The 25,735-nt window shown below is 35.9% G+C and overlaps 1 protein-coding gene and 1 pseudogene across 1 annotated transcript; one reads left to right on the top strand and one right to left on the bottom strand.

The window, feature by feature from the left end:
- Positions 1–2,597: 2,597 nt before the first annotated feature.
- Positions 2,598–7,156, bottom strand: LOC133858396 (NADH dehydrogenase [ubiquinone] 1 alpha subcomplex subunit 2). Its single transcript, XM_062293861.1, has 3 exons — positions 6,900–7,156; positions 6,647–6,753; positions 2,598–2,895 (listed from the first exon to the last, which is right to left on the bottom strand). Exons 1-3 carry the CDS (start codon positions 6,983–6,985, stop codon positions 2,792–2,794), a joined length of 297 nt encoding a protein of 98 aa, XP_062149845.1. The 5' UTR covers positions 6,986–7,156; the 3' UTR covers positions 2,598–2,791.
- Positions 7,157–20,271: 13,115 nt separating this feature from the next.
- On the top strand, positions 20,272–22,672 carry LOC133858369 (large ribosomal subunit protein uL16-like; annotated as a pseudogene).
- The last annotated feature ends 3,063 nt before the right edge of the window (positions 22,673–25,735 follow it).

Genomic DNA, 25,735 nt, shown 5'->3' with positions numbered 1-25,735 from the left:
TTTGGAAAAAGCTTGAGATATTCAACTTTCTTTCTAAACTTCCGGTCCATAATCGGTACTATTATTATATGTCAAGAGTATAAATGTTTAATTATTTCACTGATTATCATTTGTCACCTCACGTATGTAAAAGCTTTCAAGTAAAAGTTGTAGTGATTCTAAAAACACTTTTATATATATATATATATATATATATATATATATATATATATATATATATATATATATATATGATACACATTAATCTTTTGTTTATTTTTTATCCCTTTTTTTTTTTTATAAATTTATTATTCAATCAGTAATATCACATGTTGATTCCATATGGTCTCATATATTCAATGATGAATTTGTCAATTTTTTGGATAAGAATGAATAAAAGATTGGCACAAAATAGAAACCAAACATTTTTCAATTTTTTTTTTTTTTGCACCTTATATTTTATAAACTGGGCTCCACCCTAATATGCTTTGGTGTTGTGTATGTATCATCTCCTTTATAAAATATTCCTAATTAACTAACTTCATATCCCTAAATTATGTGATAAAAAAGATTATGAATTAACTCCAAATTTCAAGATCTTTTATTAAAATTTGGCTTGGATGCTGTAAGGAAAAAAATCTCAACACTTATTTTATAGTTTTGTCAACGTCTTAGATTTAATGTCTTTATCTTTCTATTCCTTATAGAAAATTTAGAAATAAAAATGGACCATCAAAAAAATACAGAATGAGTGCTGTAATTGTTTTACAGCATCTAAGCCAAATTCGTTGAATTAATAAGGCCAACTATTTGAAACAATGGAGAGCTATAAATGTTAATATTGGGGTTAGGCTTGTATCCATGGTCAGTAGGAATCATAAGGGGAGCTCCAAAATATTTATGTTCTGCCAATTAGAGGTAGCCTAACAAGTTCCTTTGTATTGCCCACTAGATATAGCCTAACAAGTTCCTTTTTCCACAACATCCTTCCAAAACTAAGATGCTTTATGTAATACTCCCGATTTTCAGTCCATGAGATTTATACGTCTCAGTTTTTAGGATAGGAAGATTATGATATTTTATGAATGAAGTGTGAATTTTAGCGAATGATATATTTTTGAAAAACTTTCATTTATAACTTATGAATTTTCATCACTTTTGCAATTAGAGTATCAATATTTAAAAATTGTCAATTTATGGTATCCATATTTTAATTTATTTCAATTTCAACACTCTATTAGAATTTTCCGTTAAATACTGTCAAAAATTCCCAAAATACTTCTCCCTTTTTTTTAGGAAAAAAAAATGCAATAATTTAAGTGTTGGTAAGAATTGAACGGAATTTACAAAAATACACATGTTTGAATCTTTAAAAACATATATATTAAAAAAAAAAAAAATACACACACACACACATGGTTATTCTGAGAATTTTAATAGAATTTAACAAAAAATTCTAACGGAATGTTGAAATTAAAAAAAAAATAAAAAAAATTAAAAGATAGATATCCTAAATTGATATTTTTTAAAGGTTGATACCCTAATTACAAAAGTGATGAAAAATTAAGAGTTATAAGTGAAGTTCTCTTTATATTCTTTAAATTATGAAAAAAAAAAAATTTAGTACAATATGATAAATGATTTATTATCAGGATGAGCTAAATTTATAATCTTTTTGAAAGAATGAATATTTTAATATTATTGTGGTATTAGTTTTGGTGGATATTAAATTTTAGGCTCAAAATTTAATCATTAAGCACTTTAGCCCAATTTATGAGATTAATTGCAATAATTTATTCAGGGTGGCCATGTAAGCTTTTGCTTTCCCTGAGGATTTAAAAGTGTTCAAGGGTAATCTACAAATTTCTCTTTCCCCTTTTCTCCCTTTTGAATAGATAAATAAATAATAATAATAATAACAAAAAAGTTAATCTACCAAAAAAAAAAAAAACAACAACTCTCCACTGAAGTATTGGAAAAATAGTCAATTATTTTTCACTTTTAAAACCAGAAGAATTATTCGTCACAATGACCAATTTAACAATTCTTCCAAAATTAAATCCCAAAATTTTACATAGAACTAAAACGGTTGTAACCTATTTGAAAATATTTAGACTAAACAAGTAAATCATTTCTTATGCCTAAATATTATTCTTCTTCTTCTTCTTTTTCACTGGGATTATAAGTGTTTTTCGGAGGCATGAAGACACATTCAAATTGATTCAAGGGCACCCTCCATGGTGATGGTTTTAACAACCCAAGAAAATTTTCAAAGTGATTAAGTACATACTAGGGCATAGATTCGAATTCCGCAATGAAAATCTTCATGCCTGATTAGTGTAAACCACCTTGGTTCTCATTGATGCCATGATGGGATTTGATCAAACTATGACTCAGTCGGACTTAAATGATTCTCACAACCCCCTTATGTACGGTTTATTTATAATTAAAAAATAAATAAATAAATAAATAAAACGTTGATCCAAGGGCTTATTTAATTTGAATAACTTAGCAATTAATAATACCCACCAAACAGGTATCGAAATAATACCCAAAACCAGAGGTCAAATTCAGAATTGAACCGACTGTTTGTAGACAAACATTGGCCAGAAGGTATATTGGTTTGAGAAAAAATGGATGATGCTAAATCTTCAAATGATCAAACTACAAGACAAAGATCCAGAGTACTCAAATACACATCTTTAAGGAAAAACACATCAGATCAATTGAACAAAAAAGTCTCTGGGAAGATTTTCCCATTATATTAGTTTATTCCAATTCATACTGACCGATGACTCCGATAGTAGCACTATCAGGCTTTAAGAGATGCCCCCACTTTCACCAGGTCTTCAAGTGCCTTAAAGATCTGTGCCTCAGTCAAGCCTTCCAAACGAATGCTCCTCTCAACACCCATATCTGTATGATAAACGAAAGTTAAGTAGATGAAACTAATGCATACAATTCAAGCTCAAACCAGATAGCCAAAAGATGGAAGATTACCGAACATGAATCTGGCTCAATTAAACTTGCATAATGGTCATAATTAAACATGAACACAGTTCAATTAAACTAACATTAATGGTCACTAGACCAAATATTAAATGTTCATTTTTGGTTTGTTTCTTTTGTTTTGAACATGAGCTGAGCTCAAATTTATCACTGAACTAGATAATTTGTTTAAGCTCAATTTATTTATTTTTCAAATGAACTCAAATTGTTCATGAGTTGCTCAATTAACTTATTCATTTCTTATATTAAAGTAAATATCATCATTGTTTATACTTTATTTTCATAATTTCACACTAATCATTAGTTAGTTAATTATTGTTAAGATTTTATCATTCAAGTTAATTAGATAAGTTAATTTTTATTTATAAACTTATAATCATCAACGTTACCAACCTATATTCATAATAAATCAGAAAAAATTATCATGAGATTAACTATTTATATTACATCTTATAACCTTATCTAGAATCTTAAATAACCCTACCTCGAGCCTATATGTATGTTTTACAGCATATATATAAGTTCATTACACTTACATACATATTTATGTCAAGACTCACGATCATAAGTATTCTAGCTATATCTATTATATTAGGAAGATGGTTCTCTTTTATCTTTTTAAATACTTAAGATATTCTTATTACAAAGTTAAAAACAATACCATAAAAAATAATTAAAATGAAGTTATACAAGTCAAGCCGATTTTATAAGAGTTCGCCTTCCCTTGTTTAATAAACAAGCCTAAATTTTGTTAAAGTTTGTTTCATATAATAAACAAACCAAACTTGAGTCGAGTGTATACAAGTCGAGCTCAAACTATTTATGAACAATTCGGTTCTCTAGTTTTTTTTTTTTTTTAAGTTATGGTACGATCCTATCATTTGTTGTCAGAGCATACCTAATTCATGTATGGTACATACCCATAAGCAGAAGCAACAGAAAATGGACTAGGACATCATCCGCCTCATGGACTACGCTGAACAACAATTGAGGGATATGGCTAAAGTTATTTTGGCTCTCAATCTCAAGTATAACCCTCTCTCCGGAAGTGCCCAATGTATGCAGACCAAATCCAGTGAAGGCCACTCTAATTGCAAACCTCCACCACCACCTCCACCCCATGTTCCGAAGAAGCAGCCCGCTTCCTTCGGGTCTGCCAAAGCTACATACCAATACCAGAACACATATGGTCAGAATTGTCAATGGACTTCATCGATGCATTCCCCAACTCTCGTGGGTACATTGTCATCATGGTAGTAGTGGATAGACACTCCAAGGCTACCCACTTTGTGGCTCTTAAGCACCCATATACAGTGGTTACCATCACTCAAGCCTTCATGGATAATATAGTCAAGCTCCACAGGTTGCCCAAATCCTGTAACAATCCTAGAACTGTTTATGGAAATCCATTGTGTCCAATCGAGACCTTGTCTTCACTAGCAAGTTGAAGGAACTTTTCCGTCTTCACGGAACAAAGCTAAACCTGAGCTCAGGTTACCACCTCCAAATTGATGGGCAAACAAAGGACAAAGGTAGTCGATTGTTGTTTAGAGACTTACATGAGGTGCTTCATCAGCACTCAAACCAAGCAATGGGTCAAATGGCTTACATGGGTGGAGTATTGGTATAACACAACCTACCATACTTCAACAAAGATGACCCCCTTGCGAAGCCATTTATGTACGCACCTATGAATTTGTTTCTCAAGAAACCCGTGCAGCAGAAGATCCTGAATTTGAGACTTTCTACACCAAAAACATTATTTTAAATGAAGGTATTCATGCTTCAATGGTGGCTCAAGATCAGCCTCATGAAAACCTTATATTCCCTTAGGAGGTTCTACCTCGTGGAATGGTTGCCCACCACCACCGCTTGTTGGGTATGAAGCAAGGACCACGACGATCACACAGGCGAACAACGCCTTAGCAGCATGAGACAGTATCCTTCGAACCCTAAAGCAACACCTGGTGGATGCTCAGAACCACATGAAACAGCAAGCTGGCCAACACAGAATTGAAAGGGAATTTGCGGTAGGTGACATGGCTTTCCTTCATCTCCAACCATACCATCAAAGACTCAAAGCTCCATCGCCACCAACCGATCCATGAAGCTAGCCCCACGATTCAATGGGCCTTTCCAAATCCTCCAGCGAGTTGGCAAGATTGCTTACCGATTGGACCTATCCCGAGGCTCTACAGTCCATCCAGTTTTCCTTGTATCCAGCCTCAAACGGGTCATAGGCCGAACTGATGGCCAGACACAAGATTTATCAACCTTTGATGACACGGGCAAACTCCAACTAACACCCTTACAAGTACTAGAGAGTTGCAAAGTACAAAAAATGGGGTCGCACTTTAACCCAATTGCTGATCCAATGGACCAACTTACCCCCGAAGGACGCCATGTGGGAAGATGCTCATTCTCTACACAAAAGGTTTCCCAGTTTCCAACCTTGAGGACAAGGTTGATCTTAAGGAGGCGGAAATGTTAGGTAACAACCACCAAAGGCAAGAGAAAACAAATATGGAATACAGGAAACAAACATGGAAGGCAATAATCCTCAACAAATCACCAACGGCTAGTTTCCCACAAAAACCAATTCTCAATCCGCTATAAATGTAATTGACCTTAAAGCAGCAAGAATAAAGCATAGAAATGCAATAACAATCCAGTTCTCTAGTTATTTTTTAAGTTATTGTGTGATCCTATCAATAACGTAGGCTATTCACCATCAAACATCAATAATCTTCTATTTATCATTTGCCACATCTTACATGTGACAGTCCAAATCAACAGACACAACCAAAATCAGTCAACATAAGAACCTCAACCATGCAAGCACATGCTAGTTTGAGTGGCTACATCATCCATCCTTTTTCTTTCATTGATGCATTTACCTTAGGAAACCCTCTTTCATCCGTTAGGTTTAGGTCGTACGAGCAACCAATTGATGTTTTCTTTCTAAAAGAAATTCCCCACCAATCTTCGATCATCCAACAAATTTCGAGAAGGGTAAGAAGGATAAAAATAAATAAATGAAAAAAATAACAGAAGGGGGAAGAAAATACCAGAAAGCAGAAAAACTAGAAAATTCAAGACTATAACTCCAGTGGCTGCAAATACCAACCCACACACTGACGCTTGCCTCCCTATCAACTCCTTCATTTCCTCTCTCTCTCTCTCTCTCTAAATTGCAAAGGGAGGCTCTTCCTCCCAGCAAGCGGCCCTTAATGAAACACTACATTTCAGAATCCTCCCATTAACGAAAATCTCTTGATCACCTCCATTCTTAGCGGACAAAAGATTGCAACCCCATAAATCATATAACTAACTACTCCATGGAGGAAATGCATTTAGACAAGGAGGTGGATAACAACGTATTTCAACAAAGTAGGTTAGGTGAATAAACATTACAGCATACTGGTACGGAATATTTTACGAAGATGCACATAAATAATTCTTGATAAAAATGAAGAAATAAACGCGAGATTTGTAACTTGTCGATATTAATCTAACATCATTTGCACCAATCGTACTTACATATTTTAATCAGAAAAATTACAGGAATCGAGACGTGTAAATCTGAAAATTGTCATGATATGCAATGAAATTGAGACAAAAAGTAATGAAAAGGAGAGAGGAAAAGAAAAGGATATACCATATCTAGCCCATAACTGGGGATCGACCCCACTGCATTCGCGAATCAAGATTGGGAATTTAGGGTTCAGTGTTTTGAGGTCCTTGTAATTCCTCTCCACGAATGCTCTTTTAGAAATTCAGAACAACAGAGCAGATTAAGAGCATATTGCATATTATATTTTTCGAATTATCATTAGTAGTAAACAATGAAATAAAAATAAATAACACATTTATTAATTTATTTTTTAAAGGAAAGAGTAGAAATGAAGAACCTAGCGGACGAGCTCGCAGGGGATGATTGACATAGCAGTATCCGAAGCTCCTTCAGATTCCGAGATAGATGTCCCCTCCACGCCATTCTTGCGCGCTGTCTCTCTCTGGGTGTGCGTCTGTGTGTTTGTCACCACTCACCAGTTGCAAACACTAGGCCGAAGTAAAAACAGGAGGGTCCGAGGCCCTGTCCTTAGCCCACAACAATATAGCACAGCCCAACTAATACTGCTGCTGCTTGTAGAAACTGGAAGACACCCGCAAACCACCTTCAGGAGTTCAGGGTCTCGGTCTTTGAATTATTATTGAGACGCGCTATACATTTTCTATTTTTCTTTGATCTTTCTTTCATTTTTTTTCTTTTTTAAAATTATTATTGAATTGGTGGAGTCTATTTGTGAAATAATACAGGTCCCAAAGATTAATGCTAATTTTGAAAGTTAAGAGAATGGAATAAGGACCAAAAGAAAATGAATAATTTCTCTTTATTATTGGGTGGGTAATACTTGGCTGAAGCAAAATTTTCGGAACAAAATTTCCGGATGAATTCTGAAAATTTTGCTTCAGCGTAGCACTGCTCTTATTAGGCTTTGCTTAGAGTAATTCTACATGTCGTATAAATGTTTATTAAGTGTCCATCAAATAATGAGATGGCTTTTAAAATTAACATTGAGCATGTGATTGATCAAATAGTGAATTTGATCAAATGGTGATTTTAAAAACAGTCACATTATTTGATAGACATTTATATAACATATAGAATAACTCTTTTGTATTTTTCGTTTTTGTGCCTTACTACAACTTTTGAATTATCTTTAGTCTAATTTTAATTATATACCGGTTACAACTTTAACTATTTGACGGCTGAAGCGTATAAGGCCTTCTATTCGACTTTGCTACTATTTTTGTAGAATTTTGTGATTTTCCCTTGTATATGCTGTCATTCTATTAATGTTCTCTTTCATTTATCATGATTTCTAATGATTCCAATATGTTATTTGTCGCCAATTTGTTGTTTGATTTATTTGATCATATAATTTTGCAAGCACTTTATTTGTTTGCCTTGTATTTTTATTTTAATTTTATTTTAGTTCTCTATATCGATATTTTTGCACAATTTTTTAGTTGCCTTAAATATTCTGTGGGGTGTTTGAACTCTTTTTCTTGTTCTGCCGAGTGCCAATAGAATGACGATGTTTCTGTGAATCATGGCTAGTGAGAGGAAAATGAGAGGCCTTAATTCAGATTCATGTGGTATGGATCTCGGCTACCATCGCAAAAGCCCCCCCGCCTTCTTGTGGTTCGTAACTATGGAGTTTAGGTTGATTAATTTGTGGGAAATGAGGGGTTGATAGGTGAGGAAGACAAAAAAAAAAAAAAAAAAAGTTAAAAGTAAAGAGAGGAGAGGTCTCAGGAAGAAAAATGAAAATAAAAAGGATAAAGAAACTAAAAAAGGCTTCAACTGATTGTTGGGCCTTGAATGTTGTGCATGTGATCCCCCAGATTTAGAAGTAGAAATGAGAATGAAGGTTTCAGGTTTCGGAGATTCTCATTCTAGCTTATTTGTAGAGGTTAGAGAAAATGTATTTGCAGAATGTACTACGAAATGGAGTTAACAAACAAGCATTTGAAATCTGTAAAAATAGGTTTCAACAGAGTTTCCAAATGCAGCCTCAGTTGGCATCAATTTCACCATAAGGTTGTGTGTGTGAGAAAATAGTTCTAGAAGATTACTCAAAAAAAGGGCTCACATTTTGTACACCACATCTTATCCTTGGGCTTGAAGTAGTGTCAGTGATACATCTTGTCTAAGTCTCAAGTCATTCCAAAAATGAAAGAACAGATTCTTCATCCTTTTTGCTTGTGTGGCAAAGGCAATTAGGACGCTCTGTGGCAGTTAGGAATCTATTTGGGTTTTGCTACTCGCTTGGGGGCGCCTGGTAATGTGATTGCCGGTGCAGGTTGCCGAAACAGGTTTCTGGATTAATGGTGGGGGTGATACTGTCGGTCTTTTTGAATTATGGCGAAAAGGAGAAGAGTGAAAAAAGCGACCAAACCTTGTGCACTTGGAGGACATGAGTCCAATGAGGTTGCTCTGGATGTTTGGTCGGAGGACATTGTCAATACTACATAAGGAGAAGTATCTGCACGTAGGGAGCTGAATTGTTGTATCCCTCTGGAAGGTGAAATACCTGAATGTAGGGAGATGAATTGTTGTCTTCCTCTAGAAGAACTTGATGGTTCCTTGTCGCAGGATGAAGATCACATGGAGATTCGCTCCCCTGTTCTTTTACAGTGAAGTACCCGCGAAGGATGCTCAGGTGGAAAATGTCAATGCTCCACTTCCTTTTCCTGTGCGGAAGGATGAAGACGGGTTGGGGAAAGATGTTGAGAAATGAAGGATTCAAGATTGGAGGCAGCTCTTCAAAACTGAAAAATCCTTAGGCTCTTTGCAGTATTTTGAACCTCAACGCCAAAATGGGAGGATTATTGTTCAGCCGCCTAAGGAAGCTATTGAGGAAAGGATCTCGAAATGGTCTTCTTCTTTGATTTGTCAGTTTATGGACAAACCTCTTTTGTTCTATGTGGTTAAGAGAACTGTGGAGAATATTTGGGCGTCATTTGGGAGTGTAGAGGCTTTCTAGTAGGAGAATGGCCTCTACTTGTTTCGATTTGCAAATGATATCATCAGAGACGCAGTGATGGAGGAGAAGTTGTGGCATATTGCTAATAAACCTCTTATTCTTCGTCGATGGGCTCCAAGTATACAATTACTTAAGCTCTCTTTAGCCTCTGTCCCTATTTAGATTAAGCTTCATAATCTCCCTATGGAATTTTGGAATTCCACCTATTTGAGTCATGTTGCTAGTGGAATAGGAAAGCCTATTTGTGCTGACTCGGTGACTGTGGAGCAACTTAGGCTTGGCTTTGCCCGAGTCTTAGTAAATGCTAATTTTCTTAAAGAAATAGAACTCATAGGAATTAATGGTGATATTAACAACGTTGGGATTGAGTATCCATAGCTGCTCATAAAATGTAAAAAGCGACTCACATTTGGGCATGCCTCACACACTTGTACTAAAATTGAGAAGGAAGTGTGGCGTCGAAAAGAACCAGTTCATCATGTACGTGTCCCACAGTTTCAGCCTAACATTGGTAGAGTTAATCCTCTAGGACCTTCTGTAGGTGATACTTGGAATGTTGTGAGCAGATCCAAGAAAACACATAAGTCTTGTGCATCTATTGTTGATAATAGTAAGCATTGGTCCAATTCCTTTCAGTTGTTGGGTCGAGTTGATGGTAGGACTTTTGACAACAGTGAGATTCGAAAGTCAAATGAGGCTTTTCAAATGTTGCTAATGCAGAACTGGATCCTGGTCCATCCTGTTCAATTGACAAAGGGAAGGGGAAACTGGAGGAGGAAAAGGAGAGGTTGATGAGGGGTTTTTCGCCTCATTCATGAACATGTTAATATGGAATGTGAGGGGCTTGAACCACCCCTCCAAGCAAAAAGAGGTTTTGAGTATTGTTCGGACCAAAAAGATTAGCATTGTTTGTTTGGTGGAGACTAAAGTGAAGGAAAGTCATGCTGTGCAAATTTGCTCTTCTATGCTTCCAAATTGAGATTGTCAATTCAACTATGGAAAGCATTACTTGGGCCATATTTGGGTTTGCTGGAAAAAGGAGGAGTTTATTGTGTCTGTTGTTGATAAAAGTGACCAGAGTGTTACTTGCATTTTCTATTCCAATCAAGAGAAAGCTTGTTGGTACCAAACCTTTGTGTATGGTGCCAATAACCCTATCGATAGGAGATGTTTATGGCAGAATCTTCACTCCATGAAGTTAAGGGTATCTTCTACCCCCTGGATTTTATGTGGAGACTTTAATGTGGTTCCTTGTTTGGAGGAAAAATGGGGTTCAGCTTATTTGACCTCTTATAAGCTGGAATTTGGGGATTGTTTGAATAATATAAAAGTTATAGATTTAAATTTTAGTGGTTGCTTTTACTCCTGGAATAATAAAAGTGCAGGTCCGAGTTTTGTGGCCAGGAAGTTGGATAGGGTATTGGTGAATGAGGAATGGATTTGTAGATTTGGAAGGACTTGTGTTGATTTCCCTTCTAATGGAATTTCTAGTCATTCTCCTGCAATCATTTCTATAGGTACTATGGTTAGTTTTGACCCAAAGCCATTCAAGTTTTTCACTTATTGGCTGGAAAACAAGGAGTATATGGATTGGCTTACCACCAGTTGGAATCAAGATTGTAGGGGGGGTCCCTATGTATAAACTATGCATAAAACTAAAAGCTTTTAAAGCAATTTCGAAGGGCAAAAATTCTAGTTGCTATGGATATATTACAAGCAAAGTTATCCAAGCCCGAGAGTGCCTGGAAATAGCTTAACAAGATGTCTTAAAATCTCTTGGTAGTGTTGAAGCTTTACTCAAAGAAAGGGAATATTTGCATGCTTATGTTTCCATCTCCAGAGCTGAGGAGCCGATGAGGCTTTTCTTAAACAAAAGGCTATAAATCAATGGCTTCTTTTGGGAGATTAGAATTCGGCTTTCTTCCACAGGGTGTTTAAAGGGCGACATGCTAAAAACACCATCACTTACTTATATGATGAGAATGAAAACCGAGTAGAAGATATTGTTGGGATTAAAAACATTGCAGAGACTTTTTATAAGAAGCTCTTGGGGTCTACTCAGATGATCTTTTCTGGTGAGAATGTTGTTCGGCTTAGACATCTTATTCCTCCTGTTGTATCGGCTGAGAAGGCTGTTTCGACTGAGGAAATCAATACTACTTTCTTCAGCATGAAAGCAAATAAGTCACCTGGTCTAAATGGTTACACGGTTGAGTTTTTCAAGTCTTCTTGGGATGTTGTGGGGGCTGATGTGGTTGCAGCAATTCAAAGTTTCTTTGACATCGGCATGCTCTTAAAGGAGGTGAATGCTACCATCTTAACCTTGGTGCCTAAGAAGTCGAATGCTTCTATTATGGGGGACTTTAGTCCAATTGCCTACTATAATGTAGTCTACAAATGCATCACAAAAATCCTGTCAAATAGGATGCTCCCTATTCTTGACTCTATGATTAGTAGTAATCAATCTGCTTTCATTCCGGGTAGAAATATTGCTGAAAATGTCTTGTTGGCTCAAAAATTGGTGAGAAATTATCACCGAAATGATGGGAAGCCTAGATGCACAATGAAGATTGACTTTTTGAAGGCTTATGACTCAATTAATTGGGACTTTATTATCCATTGCTTATCTTGCTTTAGTTTTCCCATTAGATTCATAAATTGGATTAAAGAGTGCATTACCTTCCCACGGTTTTCTATCTCCATAAATGGAACTTTGGTTGGTTATTTTAAGGGGGCCAGAGGGTTGAGGCAAGGGGATCCCCTTTCCCCTTACCTGTTTGTCATTGTCATGGAAATATTTTCTAGAATTATGGGAGAGTACACTGGATCAGATTCAGGTTTCAATTTCCACCCCAAATGCTCAACTTTGCAGCTCACGCATCTTTGTTTTGCTGATGATATGTTGCTATTTTCTGAGGCAAGTGTTTCTTCCATTAAAGTTGTGAAGGTTGCTCTTCTTGAATTTGAACAGCTTTCTGGTTTGAGAGCGAACCCTTCCAAAAGTTATTGCTTCTATGCTGGTTTATCTTCTAGGATGAAGGCTATCCTAATGGCTGAACTGCAGTTGGAGGAAGGACAATTTCCAATTCGTTATCTTGGGGTTCCTTTAATTTCCTCCAAGCTTTTTGCTGCGGATTGTAGAGTGCTGATTGAAAAGATTACAAGTAGGATTGGTTCTTGGACTTCGAAGCAATTGTCTTTTACTAGAAGGTTGCAGTTGATTACCTCTGTTCTCTACGGCTTACAAGTTTATTGGACCAGTATCTTTATTCTGCCTAAGAGTATTTTAAAAGATATTTCCCAAAAATTTAATAAGTTTTTGTGGAATGGTAAGGATGGTAAGTCAGCAAAAGCAAATGTTGGGTGGGGTGATATTTGCTTCCCCAAGTTCGAAGGTGATTTGGGGTTAAAATGTTTAGAAACTTTGAATATTTCTTCCATGATGAGGCATATTTGGTCCTTATTTGCTAAGTTTGGATCTATTTGGGTTGCCTCGGTTCAAGTGCATCTTTTGATGGGGAGAAGTTTATAGAATGTCAAACTTCCTCAAAATTGCTCATGGAATTAGAGGAAACTACTTAGAATCTGACATCTTGCTAGAGGTTTTCTCAAGTTTGAAGTGGGAGATGGTACTAGTATCACTTATAGCATGATAACTGGCATCCATGTGGGCCTTTACTTGAGAGATTCGGCTTCAGAATAATCTATGATTCTCATAGTAACATTGATGCCAAAGTCGCGTTTGTTCTAAGGAATGGAGATTGGTGATGCGGTCTTTTGTTTACCAAAATCTATCAATAATAAAAATAATCACTCGCAATAGGACAAGTCCTTGTAGGATAAGGCTTATAGAGAGGGTGTCGAACCTCAAGGGCTGCATGGGTATTGCTATCAAGCTTTTCTATATTAAATATAACTTAATTAAAAATATGTTTGATTTTATTTTTGTTTTCTAAAAATAAATACATAAATGTAAAAGAAACATTAATTTAAAAAGAGTAGGGATGAGAGAAAGAATAAGGGATTGATTTCACCACTCACCGTATAACAATGGTCAATCATAAATTAACAAGGGAAATTCGTACTGTGCATGATACAGGGATTGTCTCACTCGAGTAGTCAAGAAATTACCTTTAAAGAATAAGTATAATCTATCTTCGGTTAGCACGGACCGTTCACCTAACCACTAAAATGCGGTACGACCCGTCTTCCTGATGTATAGATTAGGTACGTCTTTAATAGGATACATACAATCAATGGAATAGGATACATACAATCAATGGAATAGTATAACCCATCTTCGGTTGGTACGAACTGTCTACCTAAATTACACTAAACTAGGGTGTAGTACAATCCGTCTTCCCTAGGCATGACCTATCTAACCCTCTTGATCATATATCAATTAAAATCGTTGTATAACAATCATTCACATAATCACATAAAATATGAAGGATAGAGTTCAATCAATATAAAAGACTTTCTAAGACAAGATAAGAAATTCATAATGATTGAATATAAACATTAAGATCAATTCTCACAGTTATATAATCATCATGCATATAGAAAATTCCAAATTAAAATACAATTAAACCATTGTTACTTGGAAATGGCTATATCAACACCCTAGTACGAATTTAGCCGCTCATCATGGTGCTGGGATGGCCTCCTGCCATGTTATTCTCATCTTCAACTTGTCAAGCCTCCATGAAGAGTTTTCTGTCTAAAGCTAAGCACAAGCACACATTCTCTTGAAGCTTATGGGTCTATTTATAGAGACTAGGAGAGGCCTAAAAGATCTAGAAATCCAAGAAAAATCAAAACTTAGTCTTTTAGTCTAAGTAAGAGATTAAAACTTCAATCGAAGTAGGAAAATGATTCTAAATTTGCGGTCTTTTATTTCGTGGCGATTTTGGCATAGTAAACGTCCGAATTAGAGAAAAGCTATTTCTGACATATTTGTTGAATTTTTTATTAGATTTCCAACGCCATAAAATTTCATCGAAATTCGAGATCTGAGTCGAAAGTTATGATTAAAACACTGATACATGTTCAAAATCCAAATTTGAATCCAATCCGATTTTGACTCTTAGTGAATAAATTCCGATTTAATCATTTCCTTGTTTTGATTTAACTTAACCACATCTTCCAGGTCTTCTCAATGTGTGCTTTAAACCCAAAATCAATGAAATTAATTGTATCTTTATTTAAAATCTGAAAACAATAAAACAACACAAAACCAAACAAATAACAATGCTAAAAAAAATAACATATGCAAGTTAAGGGGCTTGAATGTGCAACATTCGACACTTAACAATTGACATTGGAAGCCAGCTCATTCTGAAGAGCTAGTAACTATCCAAACTCGGCTCCTGGAAATCCAGCTAGGAGATTCTAATCATCTGGTTTGGACTGTGGCTCAGAAAGGAACTTATGTCAATTCAGAAACTTGGAATTCTTTGAGGAAGAAGAGATCGGAGGTACCTTGGTGGCCTATCATTTGGTTTTCTTATGCCATTCGTAAACAGACTTTCTTGTTGTGGTTGCCTGTGAGAAATAGGCTTACCACTAGAGATCGACTCATAGTTTGGAGATATAAAGGAGACACACAATGTGTTTTTTGCAGGCATGGAATTGAAAGTTGAGACCACATGTTCTTCCAATGTAGTTTTAGCTCTCGGATTTGGAAGAACTGCATGCAGAGGTGTAATATTGGTAATCTTGATCTTGATTGGTCTAATGTGCTGGAGGTTGGCTGTGGACAATGGAAAACTAAGAGGCTATGGGATGTTCTTTGCATATTAGTTTTACATTATGCTGTTTATCATGTGTGGCGGGCAAGGAACGAAATTAAGCACCATGGGGGTCCAAAAATGAAGAACAAGTGCTTCGGTTGATCTACTGGGACATTTGATATCGCATTTATGAAAAAGGAAAATTCACGAAGACTAGGGAGAATGTTGCTCTTTGTTTAAGTTGGAATATTGCTCTCTCTATTTTGGTTTAATTGCTTGTTGTTTTTTGTTGTTTGGTGGTTTTGAGCTATGTTTTGAGTTATTTGGTTTTGGTTGGCAAACTTTTGTTTGTAAGGTGTTATGTTGTTAGTAATAATATCAACCACTTATCCATTTAAAAAAAAAAAAAAAAAGTCTCAAGTCATTCCATGTATTTTAACCATGTGTATGAGGTGATGATGAAGTCAGATTTTGGCCAATAGCCTGGCTGGAGATAGACATGCTTTTATTGGAACATGTTGATAGGTTAACTAATTAACTTTGCTACTGGTCCTCCCGAGAAAAAAACTTTCCCTCCTCTCTCTAAAACGTTTCTTCTAAAAACCACCAACCCCGAAACACCATGGGAGGGAAGCCCCCTTCTCTTCCTTTTCTCCTTCTCTTACCCCCCTCACTTCCCGTGCTTTCACCTTTGATGAGGCTCTTATCTTGTTGGAGCTTGCAGTAACCTTTATCTTGCTGGAGTTTGCCCCAGCCTTATCCATGTCCATTTCTTTGTTTTTCTACATATCAACATGGCTTTCATGGGTCTCCTCCATCCTCCATCGTGCTCTCCACCGTGTTTTAGGCCAAGTTTGGTGCGGATTAAAGGTTGAAGTTTTCATACTTAGATTTACGATCATCCTCCAAATCAAGCACTACACGCTCCTCCCCACCATGATCGCTGTCGTGCTCTGGTCCCACCGACACTAGCCGCGTCACCTCCGGACAACCACGCACCAGAGCGTGACTTGCACACTCTAGCAACAGATCCTTGTCCGCCGGCATGTGAATGCCTTATTTCTCCTCTCCACCTTCCCCCACCTCCACTGTTGGTGGTTTCTGGTCGAGGGCGTCGTTCACGGCCAGGGAGAGGCTTTCCCCGTGCTGGCGCGTGGAGTACACGTGCCGTCACAAGAGGCTCCCATCCCCAGCCCCGGTGACCCATTGTGTGTGTGTGTGTGTGTGTTTTCCCCTTTGTTTATTTGGGCTTTTCTGTTTCCATAACTTCTCCATGTTTGTTTCTGTATTGGTGTTTGAGTCCTTAAGACTCTTCATACACCACAAACCACCATTACTTGTGGCCCAGATTTCTAGCATTCGTACTAAAAATCATTTGGCCCGCATCTTCGAAAACATTGTCACCGCATACTTACATTCCTAGTTTTCATTTTTGGTTGCCCAGCCCTTGTTATTGTTGTAATTTCCTTTAATGATGTAATTTCTTTTTATGTATCTATAAAATAATAATAATAATAATAATAACAATAATTGGCTTTGCTACTTAAAAAAAAAAAAAAAAGAATAATTAGTTTTGCTATATCATTTTAAAAATGATACATTAAAAAAAAAAAAAAAAAAATACGACAATAAAAGAGAGAGAGAAGTAGTTCGACCACCTTCAACCTAATTTTTGGGATAGTGAACCACCCCAATTACCTTTTGAAATTGGGGATGGTTTGGGTTATCTCTATTCTTATTATATATTTTTTTTCTTTTTATTTTCTTCTGTTTTTCTTGAATGATGTGGTGAATTTAATTGGTATTGACTCAATGACACGTACACACTAAACTATTAGGGTAAATGTATAATAAATTCTTGAGTAGACGCGTGATTTGAAAATGATCCATCATTTTTTAATTTTAAACATTTACTCTTTAACTTTTTCGCATTTTTGAATTAGGTACTTCCATCAATTTTTCATCCAATCTTGTTAATTCCATTTGGCTGAGCCATTGTTTGGCCACGTCAGCATCAACAACTAAGCCTAAAAACGACGCCGTTTCAATACTTTTTTTTTTTTTTTTTTAATAATAATTTTATTTAAAAAATAGGAAAAAAAAAAAAAAAAAAGGTGAGCCACCCCCATTTTGGCCAAGGGGGTGGCTCAGCAACCCCTTTGAACGGTCTGGGGGTGGCCGAACCACCCCCCATGGCCACCTCATGGCAAAAAATAAAATAAAAAATAAAAATTGTTGGGTTTTGGCCCTTGGGTGTGACCGAACCTCCCCCATGGCCTTTGGGGGTGAGCCAAAACCCATCATTCGTTTTTTTTTTTTTTTTTTAAAAAAAGAAATATTGAAACGACGTCGTTTTTAGACTTAGTTGTCGATTCTGACGTGGCCAAACAGTGACTCAACCAAACGGAATTAACAAAATTAGATGGAAAATAGACGGAATGACCAAATTCAAAAACGTGAAAAAGTTAAGGAGTAAATGCTTAAAATTAAAAAGTGAAGGACTATTTTCAAATCGCACGTCGACTTAGGAATTTATTATACATTTACCAGATACGACGTTGCCATTAACCTTGTGTTACGTTCCACCATTAAGAGATCTTAAGGAATGATTTGAGAATCGCTTGACTAACCCGAGTATAAAAAGGTGTTAACATTTAAAAAAAAAAAAAAAAATGGTGTAGCCTAATATCCACCAAAAGCGTGAGAAGTATCTAAAACATTAGCTCATAATTAGTTCATAAATTTATGGATTCAAATTGTTAGTAATTTAGGCAAAAAATGTGATAAATACATTGATTGAAAGTGTAATTTGGATATTGTCGTGAAGGTTGAAGGGTACAAGTTTTTGCTGCCTAATAAGGATTCTCTCATATTTGTCATCCAAATTAATAGATTCGAACAATAAATTACTGAAAATATGTATCGTAAAATCATACATTCCCATCGAATCAAAGTCAATGAAATTTCTTTGACTAATGCATTAATTTTAGGGTTAAATATCTTATTGGTACCTGAGTTTTGACAACTTTATCTTTTGGTACCTGAGTTTCAATTTGCATCACAGATGGTACCTCAGTTTTGAGAAAAGATTGAATTGGTACTTTAATCAAGTTTTCCGTACAAAAACTAACGGTCCGCCACATCACTGTCACTTAGCACCAATAGGAACACGACACTTGTCCCTTATGACATGTCAGCACTCACATAATTGCCATTTCCCCCAAAATCAGTAAATGACATGGGTATGTGATGTGGAAGTGTTTGAGTGATTTGGCAATTATGTGGATTCTGACATGTCGCAAGGGACAGGTGTCGTGTTCCTAATGGTGCCAAGTAGCAGTGACGTAGCGGGCCGTTTGTTTTTTGACGAAAAATTTGACTGAGGTACCAATTTGGTATTTTCTCAAAACTGAGATATCATCTGTGATGCAAATTGAAATTCAGGTACCAAAACATAATGTTGCCAAAACTCAGGTACCAATAAGGTATTTAACCCCTAATTTTATTGCATTCAATTTTTACCTGCTCTTATTATTATTATTTTTTAATTGCCTGCACTTGAATTTTAGTATATAATGTTTTTGTAATAGTATATTGTATGATTACTGTGACTATAAGATAATTAACCTTTTAGAAAATAAAATACCATAGAATTGCAAAAATTAGCAAAATATGGGAGCTATATTTGAGACTTTTATTTATATTTATTCTAACTTAAAATATTATTTTCCTTTCTTTTTTTTTTTGGGGGGGGGAGCAGCGTTAGAGCATCCATATCAAACTCGGTATTTCAAACTTTTCTCCAAATATTGATGAAACTTATAAAAATCTCTCCTGCATCAAACTCTCAATTCTTTCACCAAAATGAATCTTATCAGATTCTATCACCAAATTTAACGCACCTTATTCCCTTCTTCACTTTCATCTCCCTCTGGCCTTCCTCCCTTTCTTCACTCACGCCCAAGTCCAAGATTTTATTTTCCACACCTAGCTTGCATTAGCGGAACCTTCGGCACCCACGGCACCCATGGCTTCCTCGGCAACAACGGCACCGGTGTGTCGTGCATTCGGAGAGAGAACGTCGCTAGAATCCATTTGTGAGGTAGTGGCGCCCGGATCCGACCACCGGATAGTCCTCGTCGTCGGATCTGCGTTGAAAGCCAAGCTAGGTTTCTAGCTCTTCGTCCTTCTGAAATTGGTAGAAAATTCGAGCTCCTCCTCGTTGTCGGAGAAAATCCCTTTTTTCTAGCTCCTCGTCGTCGGATCTGGGTTTCTAGCTCCTCGTCCCTCTGAAATTGGTAGAAAAACCAAGCTCCTCATCCCTTTGAAAGTTGTTCGATCTAGGTTGTCTTCAAATTGGTAGAATTTTATTTTTTATTTTTATTTATTTTTTATTTTTGGTGATTGTTGTGCTTTGGGATTTGATTTAAGAGAGTGGGATGGAAATTGGTAGAAAATCCTGCAACCTAATTTAAAGTTTTTGGTTATGTGGGTAGCCAATTGTGGTGGGATTGTTTTTTGTAGGAAAATTTGATGTTCATACAGTTAAATTGGTTGGTGTCCAAACTAATAAAAATACAATATATAATTAAAATAGAGAAATATTTAGAGAGTTTGATGTATGAAGTGTTTCAAAAGTGATGGATAAAATCAAAAAAGTAGATTGTTTAGGTTAAATTTGGAAAAAAAATTTGGAGAGCTTGATGTGGATGCTCTTAACGTTGTTAAATTAGTATACTGTCAAGGGCAATAATTAAAATGCAGGGAGAGCTGAGAAAAAAAAATTCAAAATTATGAGAAATTATAAAGATATTAGATTTTTTACTAAAAAATTGATATCAAAATGATAAGAAACTTATTTATTAATATGTATAATAATATTTTTTATTAATTATTTTAATCATTTCTAATAAATAAATTTCACGTTATCTTAATAAAAAATTTGGTAGGCCAAGCGTTTCTAAAAAGTTATTGGAAAGTGGGAACCATGGTTAACTGAATTTTGACTGTGATGTAGTAAAACAGCGGTAAAGTTAGGGTTTTGGAGTCGCTAGTTGTTATTTAGGTCTATAAAGAGAAGGGGCATCCTGTTCAGCGAAAGTGATCAAATCGTAGTGGGCGTCGCATTTTTCTCGTTTCAGGCTTTCTGCAGGTAACCTACGAATCACTGGGATTCATGCGATTGCTTTCTGTTTTCGATTTGTGTTTGTTATTCTCTCACTGAAAATATGTTCCTCCAAGAAGATGCTCTTATTTGTTAATGCGATCTTACTTTGTGTTCTCCTTCTTTTATTCTGAGTGTACTACTGATATGCGCAGATGGCAGATGTAGATGTCATCGTTATTCACTTCGGGAGTTTCTTGTCGTACTTTTAATATCTGATTTTCTCGTAGTAAAAGGTCTGGATTTATGTTTGTTTCAGAACCTTTTTATCACTGTAAACCCATTTCTTCTCGGAGCTTTGGGTTTCTTCGTGGGCCATTGAATTTATATTAGCAAATCTGGTGTTTGGTTCTTTGGGTAAAGTGCTTTAGAGAAGGTTCAAGACCCGTCATCTCATATGTCACACTGAAGATATAAAGTTAGCTAATATCGTAGTTTTAGCTTTTAATCTAAATCCTCATTTATTATCGCAGTTTTATAAGTTTAGGACTGTTCATAAAGTTTGGTTAAATTGGACTTTTGCTTTTAGAGCATTTTCTATTTTAATTTGACGTTCTAATTGTTCTTTTTGATTATTTTTGTTGGGGGTTTCTGATAGTAGTGTACATTAGTGGTCTGTGTTGATTTGTCAAAATATTCAACAATCTATGGTCACATTTTGTCCTTGAGAGCTCTTTCTGCATGCTTCTAGTGTTGATTTATTTAGCTGATAATGTTTAATTGAGTACCTCTTGTTTGCCTTCTATGCACGTTTGGTCTTGCATGTGTACATTAGTGCGTCTTCATGTGAAAAAGTCGTGTTGATTAATTGAGTTGATTCCATTGTCCTTGTGCGTATGTCGTTTTTTTGTTGGTTTTCAGAATGTTGCTCCCAATGATTGAACTTGATATAAATAAGTTTCAGCCTTGTCTGAATGTTGTTGTTGAAAACTAGTCTTCAGTTATGAGGGAGCATACTTATTTTGTGTTTCTGTTGTGATATTAGTCATTTGTGTGTGTGGTGGTGGTGGGGGCGGGGGAATTAACTGAGTTGATTCGGTCGTCCTTGTGTGTGTGGGTTTTTTGTTGGTTTTCAGATTGTTGCTCCCGATGATTGAACTTGATATAAATAAGTTTCAGCCTTGTCTGAATGTGATTGTTGAAAACTAGTCTTCAGTTCTGAGGGAACATGCTTATTTTTTTGTGTTTCTGTTGTTATATTAGTCAACTTGGATTATTTATTTATTTATTTATTGTTTGGGGGGGGAGGGGGGGGTGGGGGGTTTGTAAACACAAATATAATCGTAAGTGACGTGGATCTTAGTACCCTTGCTACAACTCTCTCTCTTGCTAAAGCCTTAATCTTTTCTGCTGCCCCAGGTTTAATGGGTCGAAGACTGGCAAAGTGTTCCCGGCAGATTAAAAATAAGCCCTTTCCAAAGTCTAGATACTGTAGGGGTGTGTTCCTGATCCGAAGATCAGGATACATGAGTATGCAGGAAAAGATGCGTTCCACCTTCGAGTAAGAGTTCATCCCTTCCATGTCCTACGCTAATCCACAAGATGCTTTCTTGTGCTGGAGCAGATAGGCTCCAAACTGGTATGTGAGGTGCCTTTGGGAAGCCCCAAGGGACTTGTGCAAGGGTAAGTATTGGTCAGGTATTGCTCTGTGTTAGGTGCAAAGATGCAAATGGGAACCATGCACAGGAAGCACTCTGAAGGGCCAAATGCAAGTTTCCAGGACGACAAAAGATTATTGTCGATCGCAAATGGGGTTTCACCAAGTTATAATGGATTATCTTAACAGGAGAACAGGATTGTACGGGATGGAGTGAATGCTAAGCTTTTAGATTGCTGAGAGGCAACTTGGCAAGACTTGTTTGAGTGAAGCCCTGAGGTCTGCTGCTTGATTTTGAGTGTTCAGATTGTTTTCATCAAAATGGATCATTTCTTGCCTTATTTTAGATATTTGAACCTTTCTTGGACATTTATAGTAATGACATTTAATTTTGTACTGCTGCATGAATTGAGACACTAGCATGTCATCCAATGCCATCTATCGCAGATACTAAAATTCCTTCCATAACTATTACCACCTGGGTAGCACTAGCTTCTTCAAAGGAATTGGATGATAACACTATTGGCTGGTTTGCTAAACAAAGTACTGTCAACAGATTTGTACCCCAACGCTGCAAGAAATTCCCTCATCTGCACTCTTACTCCATCCTTGATTATTATTATTATTTTTTTTATTTCTTTCAATTTTCTTCTTTAGTATCAAATTCACTATTGGATATGGTAATGTTATATGATCACCTGTGCCACTTTTCTTTCTGCACATAGAACAAAAAATGTTGCTGCTGAGAGGATATGGTAATATTATTAGTGGGGTGTCCACTTCCATCCCTTTTCTTTAAGCCATGTGACATCCTGTTAACAGGTCTAAATTTGATTATTATGGGCATTTTTTTTTTGTCTTGACTTTTTTTTCTTATTGTGTGAACAGTAAATAGGCACTTCTGTCTATTTACTGTTCATACTATAAGAAAAAAAAAGCTATTCTGCCTATTTACTTTTCACACTAAGAAAAAAAGTTAGAATAGGTATTATGCTCGCGCAGAAGTGCCTCTTTGCTGTTCACACTGCAAAAGTATTTTTTATTAATTTTTTCTCTCCCCCTCTTTCTTTCACAGTTGTCTTCAATCTCCCTCATCTTACCCGTTCCTCTCTTCCCCATTCTCTTCTGAAATTCGAACCGAGAGAGCTAGAGGTTGAGAGAATGAAAGATTTTAAAGCCAGAAAGAGAAATTGAGAGGAGAGAACGAAAGAGAGAGAGCCCGTGAGAGCATGGGATTTTCTGGCTTTGGGTGGTGCGGTTTGGTAGCAGTGGTGGTTGGGCCACTATAGTCGTGCGTGGGCAGCAGTTGGAATGGCGGATCTCAGCCTTATTCAGGCGAGGTCTGCCTTTGGCTGGTTCTTGTAGCTTTTCAGTGTCTAACAGAGCTCTGCCTTTTATTTTCTGATTTTTGGGGGGTTGCTGGGTGTGGTTGTAGTTTGAGAAAAGCTTATAGTTATAGCTGGGATTTTTGGTGGGTTGCAGGGTGGGTTGGAGAGAGAGAGAGAGAGAGAGAGAGAGGGGGGGGGGGGGGGGGTGAAGAAATCAGAGGGAGAAGTGAGAGTGGAAAGGAAGTGAAAAAAATAATAATAAATAATTAAAAAAAATAATATTTAAAGAAAGTAGAGGATGTAATAAATCTGTTAGAGGTTTTGGGAAAAAAAAAGAAAAGAAAAGAGTAGGTAAAATAGGAAAGTGAGGTTTTTGAGTAGCGAAAATGGACATTGATGTTGGAGATGCTCTAACATGTTAAATTCAGTTGATGAAAAAATCAATTTGAAAAAAGAAAGATCAAAATTTAAAACCTGAACTACATTAATTTAAAAAACTAAGAACTATTTGTAATTTTTTCTTAGTTTTTAATTCAAAGGTAAATAGACTTTACTTTTCAAGTCTACACGCTACATTATTTTAGTTTTCATTTCCTAACTTGGTAAAGACATTATGCTATTCCAAATTTGATACGCTGTCAAAAGATTATAGCACTCAAGAATTTATCACCTACACCAACACTTTTTCTTCTCATCTATGTTATTCTCTCGTAACTTGAATGACATTTTTAAAGAATAGTTTCTCTCTCTAAACATCAAATACAAACACAAAATCGTGCCCCTTCTTGACCTAATGCTATTCCACGACAAATCGGCTTAAAACAACAATATGAAATTATTCATCTCCCCTATATGAAACTATATAAGAGGACACATAGGTAACCCTTGGTATTCGAATTGTTTGTCTTCATAAATTGAGATCTTTCCTTAAAAAAAAAAGAAAACACCACTCGACCATAACATAATAATCACAAAAAAGTAAGAATTACACATGCGACATTATTTAATTTTTTTAAAAGACATGTGAACATTGATATGGATCCTTTTCCTGCTTCTATGCGGTAGTTTTAATAACAACATATCTACTGTAATTTAAACAACGTTCAAGATTTAGCCTAAAAAAGTAACTTTAATTTTAACTTTTACCAGTCACTTTTGTTTAACCATTTTAACCATAGTTCAAAATAACACCACACCTTCCTCTTCTATCTTCACGTTCTCTCTCCTATCTGTTTTAATTTCCCCTCTAAAACTCTCACAAATCGATGATCTTTATTTCTCAGACCCACAATAAACGTAAAAGCAAGAATAAAATAAACAAAAAAAGCACAGTGTTGCTTCTTCTAGTGAAGCAAAACTTGGAATAAAAGAAAAAACTCTCTCTCTCTCTCTCTTCATTTTCTCAATGCCTATGCATGTCTTCTTGAGGCATTTTCTCAATGCCTATCAATTGTGTATGATATAAATAGTTTTTTCTTGAATTTCTCATTTCAGGGTATTACCAACAAAGTTAGGGCAATACTTAGCATTCGTAGGTAAATTCATCCAAGATATCTTCTTGATTTAACCCATTCATGGAGTGTAATTTAATATACTGTCCTTTTAGCTTTATTTCTCTACTTTGACTCGTGTCTTTCACATTTCGCTCGTATTATCCAATTTATAATTTCTGTATGTATTATATAGATGTCATTATTTGCAGAGTCAATCTTCTTCTATTTGACTGGTTCTCTTGAATGGTTGTTTCTTGCCAGTGGTAAGCCTTGAACATTTTCAAAGAGAGATTGACTTTGTTTCTGTTCAAGATTTGCCCCGGTGCTATCTCTCCCACCTATTTATTCCAGCCTTTTGTCATGGGTCTGAGAAAGAAAGATCAATCGATTTAAGAGAGAAATCTAGAGGAACAAAAATAGAGGAGTGAGATAAAACGGAGGGCGAGATGTCATTTGGAACCATGGTTAAACAAGGGCGACCAACAAAAGCTAAAAGTAAAGTAATATTCTAGACTGAATCTTGACTGTTCTTTAAATTATAGCGAATATGCTATTATTAAAACTACAATATAAAAGCCAGATCACATTGACGTTATGTATACTGTTAGACATACTAACTTTAAATCCTGATCATAAAATAAATACTACCTATTTTATTTGAAATGAAAAGAATCCTATTCCGTGTGAGTGACCTCCACTCCACCTTTCAACTCCAGCAATTGGACAACCTTTTAAGAAATCAACATAATAAATTCTCCCACATATTCTCAACGTGATATGCAGACAAACTCCGATTGCCACAATTCACTTAATCAAACTGATAAATGCCGATTCGGTTTTAACTATTCAATCAAATGCCATCTACTTAGATCCAAGAAA

This window comes from Alnus glutinosa, chromosome 1 (assembly GCF_958979055.1).
Source record: "Alnus glutinosa chromosome 1, dhAlnGlut1.1, whole genome shotgun sequence".
Lineage (NCBI taxonomy): Eukaryota > Viridiplantae > Streptophyta > Magnoliopsida > Fagales > Betulaceae > Alnus > Alnus glutinosa.
This window is presented reverse-complemented; position numbering and strand designations above follow the sequence as displayed.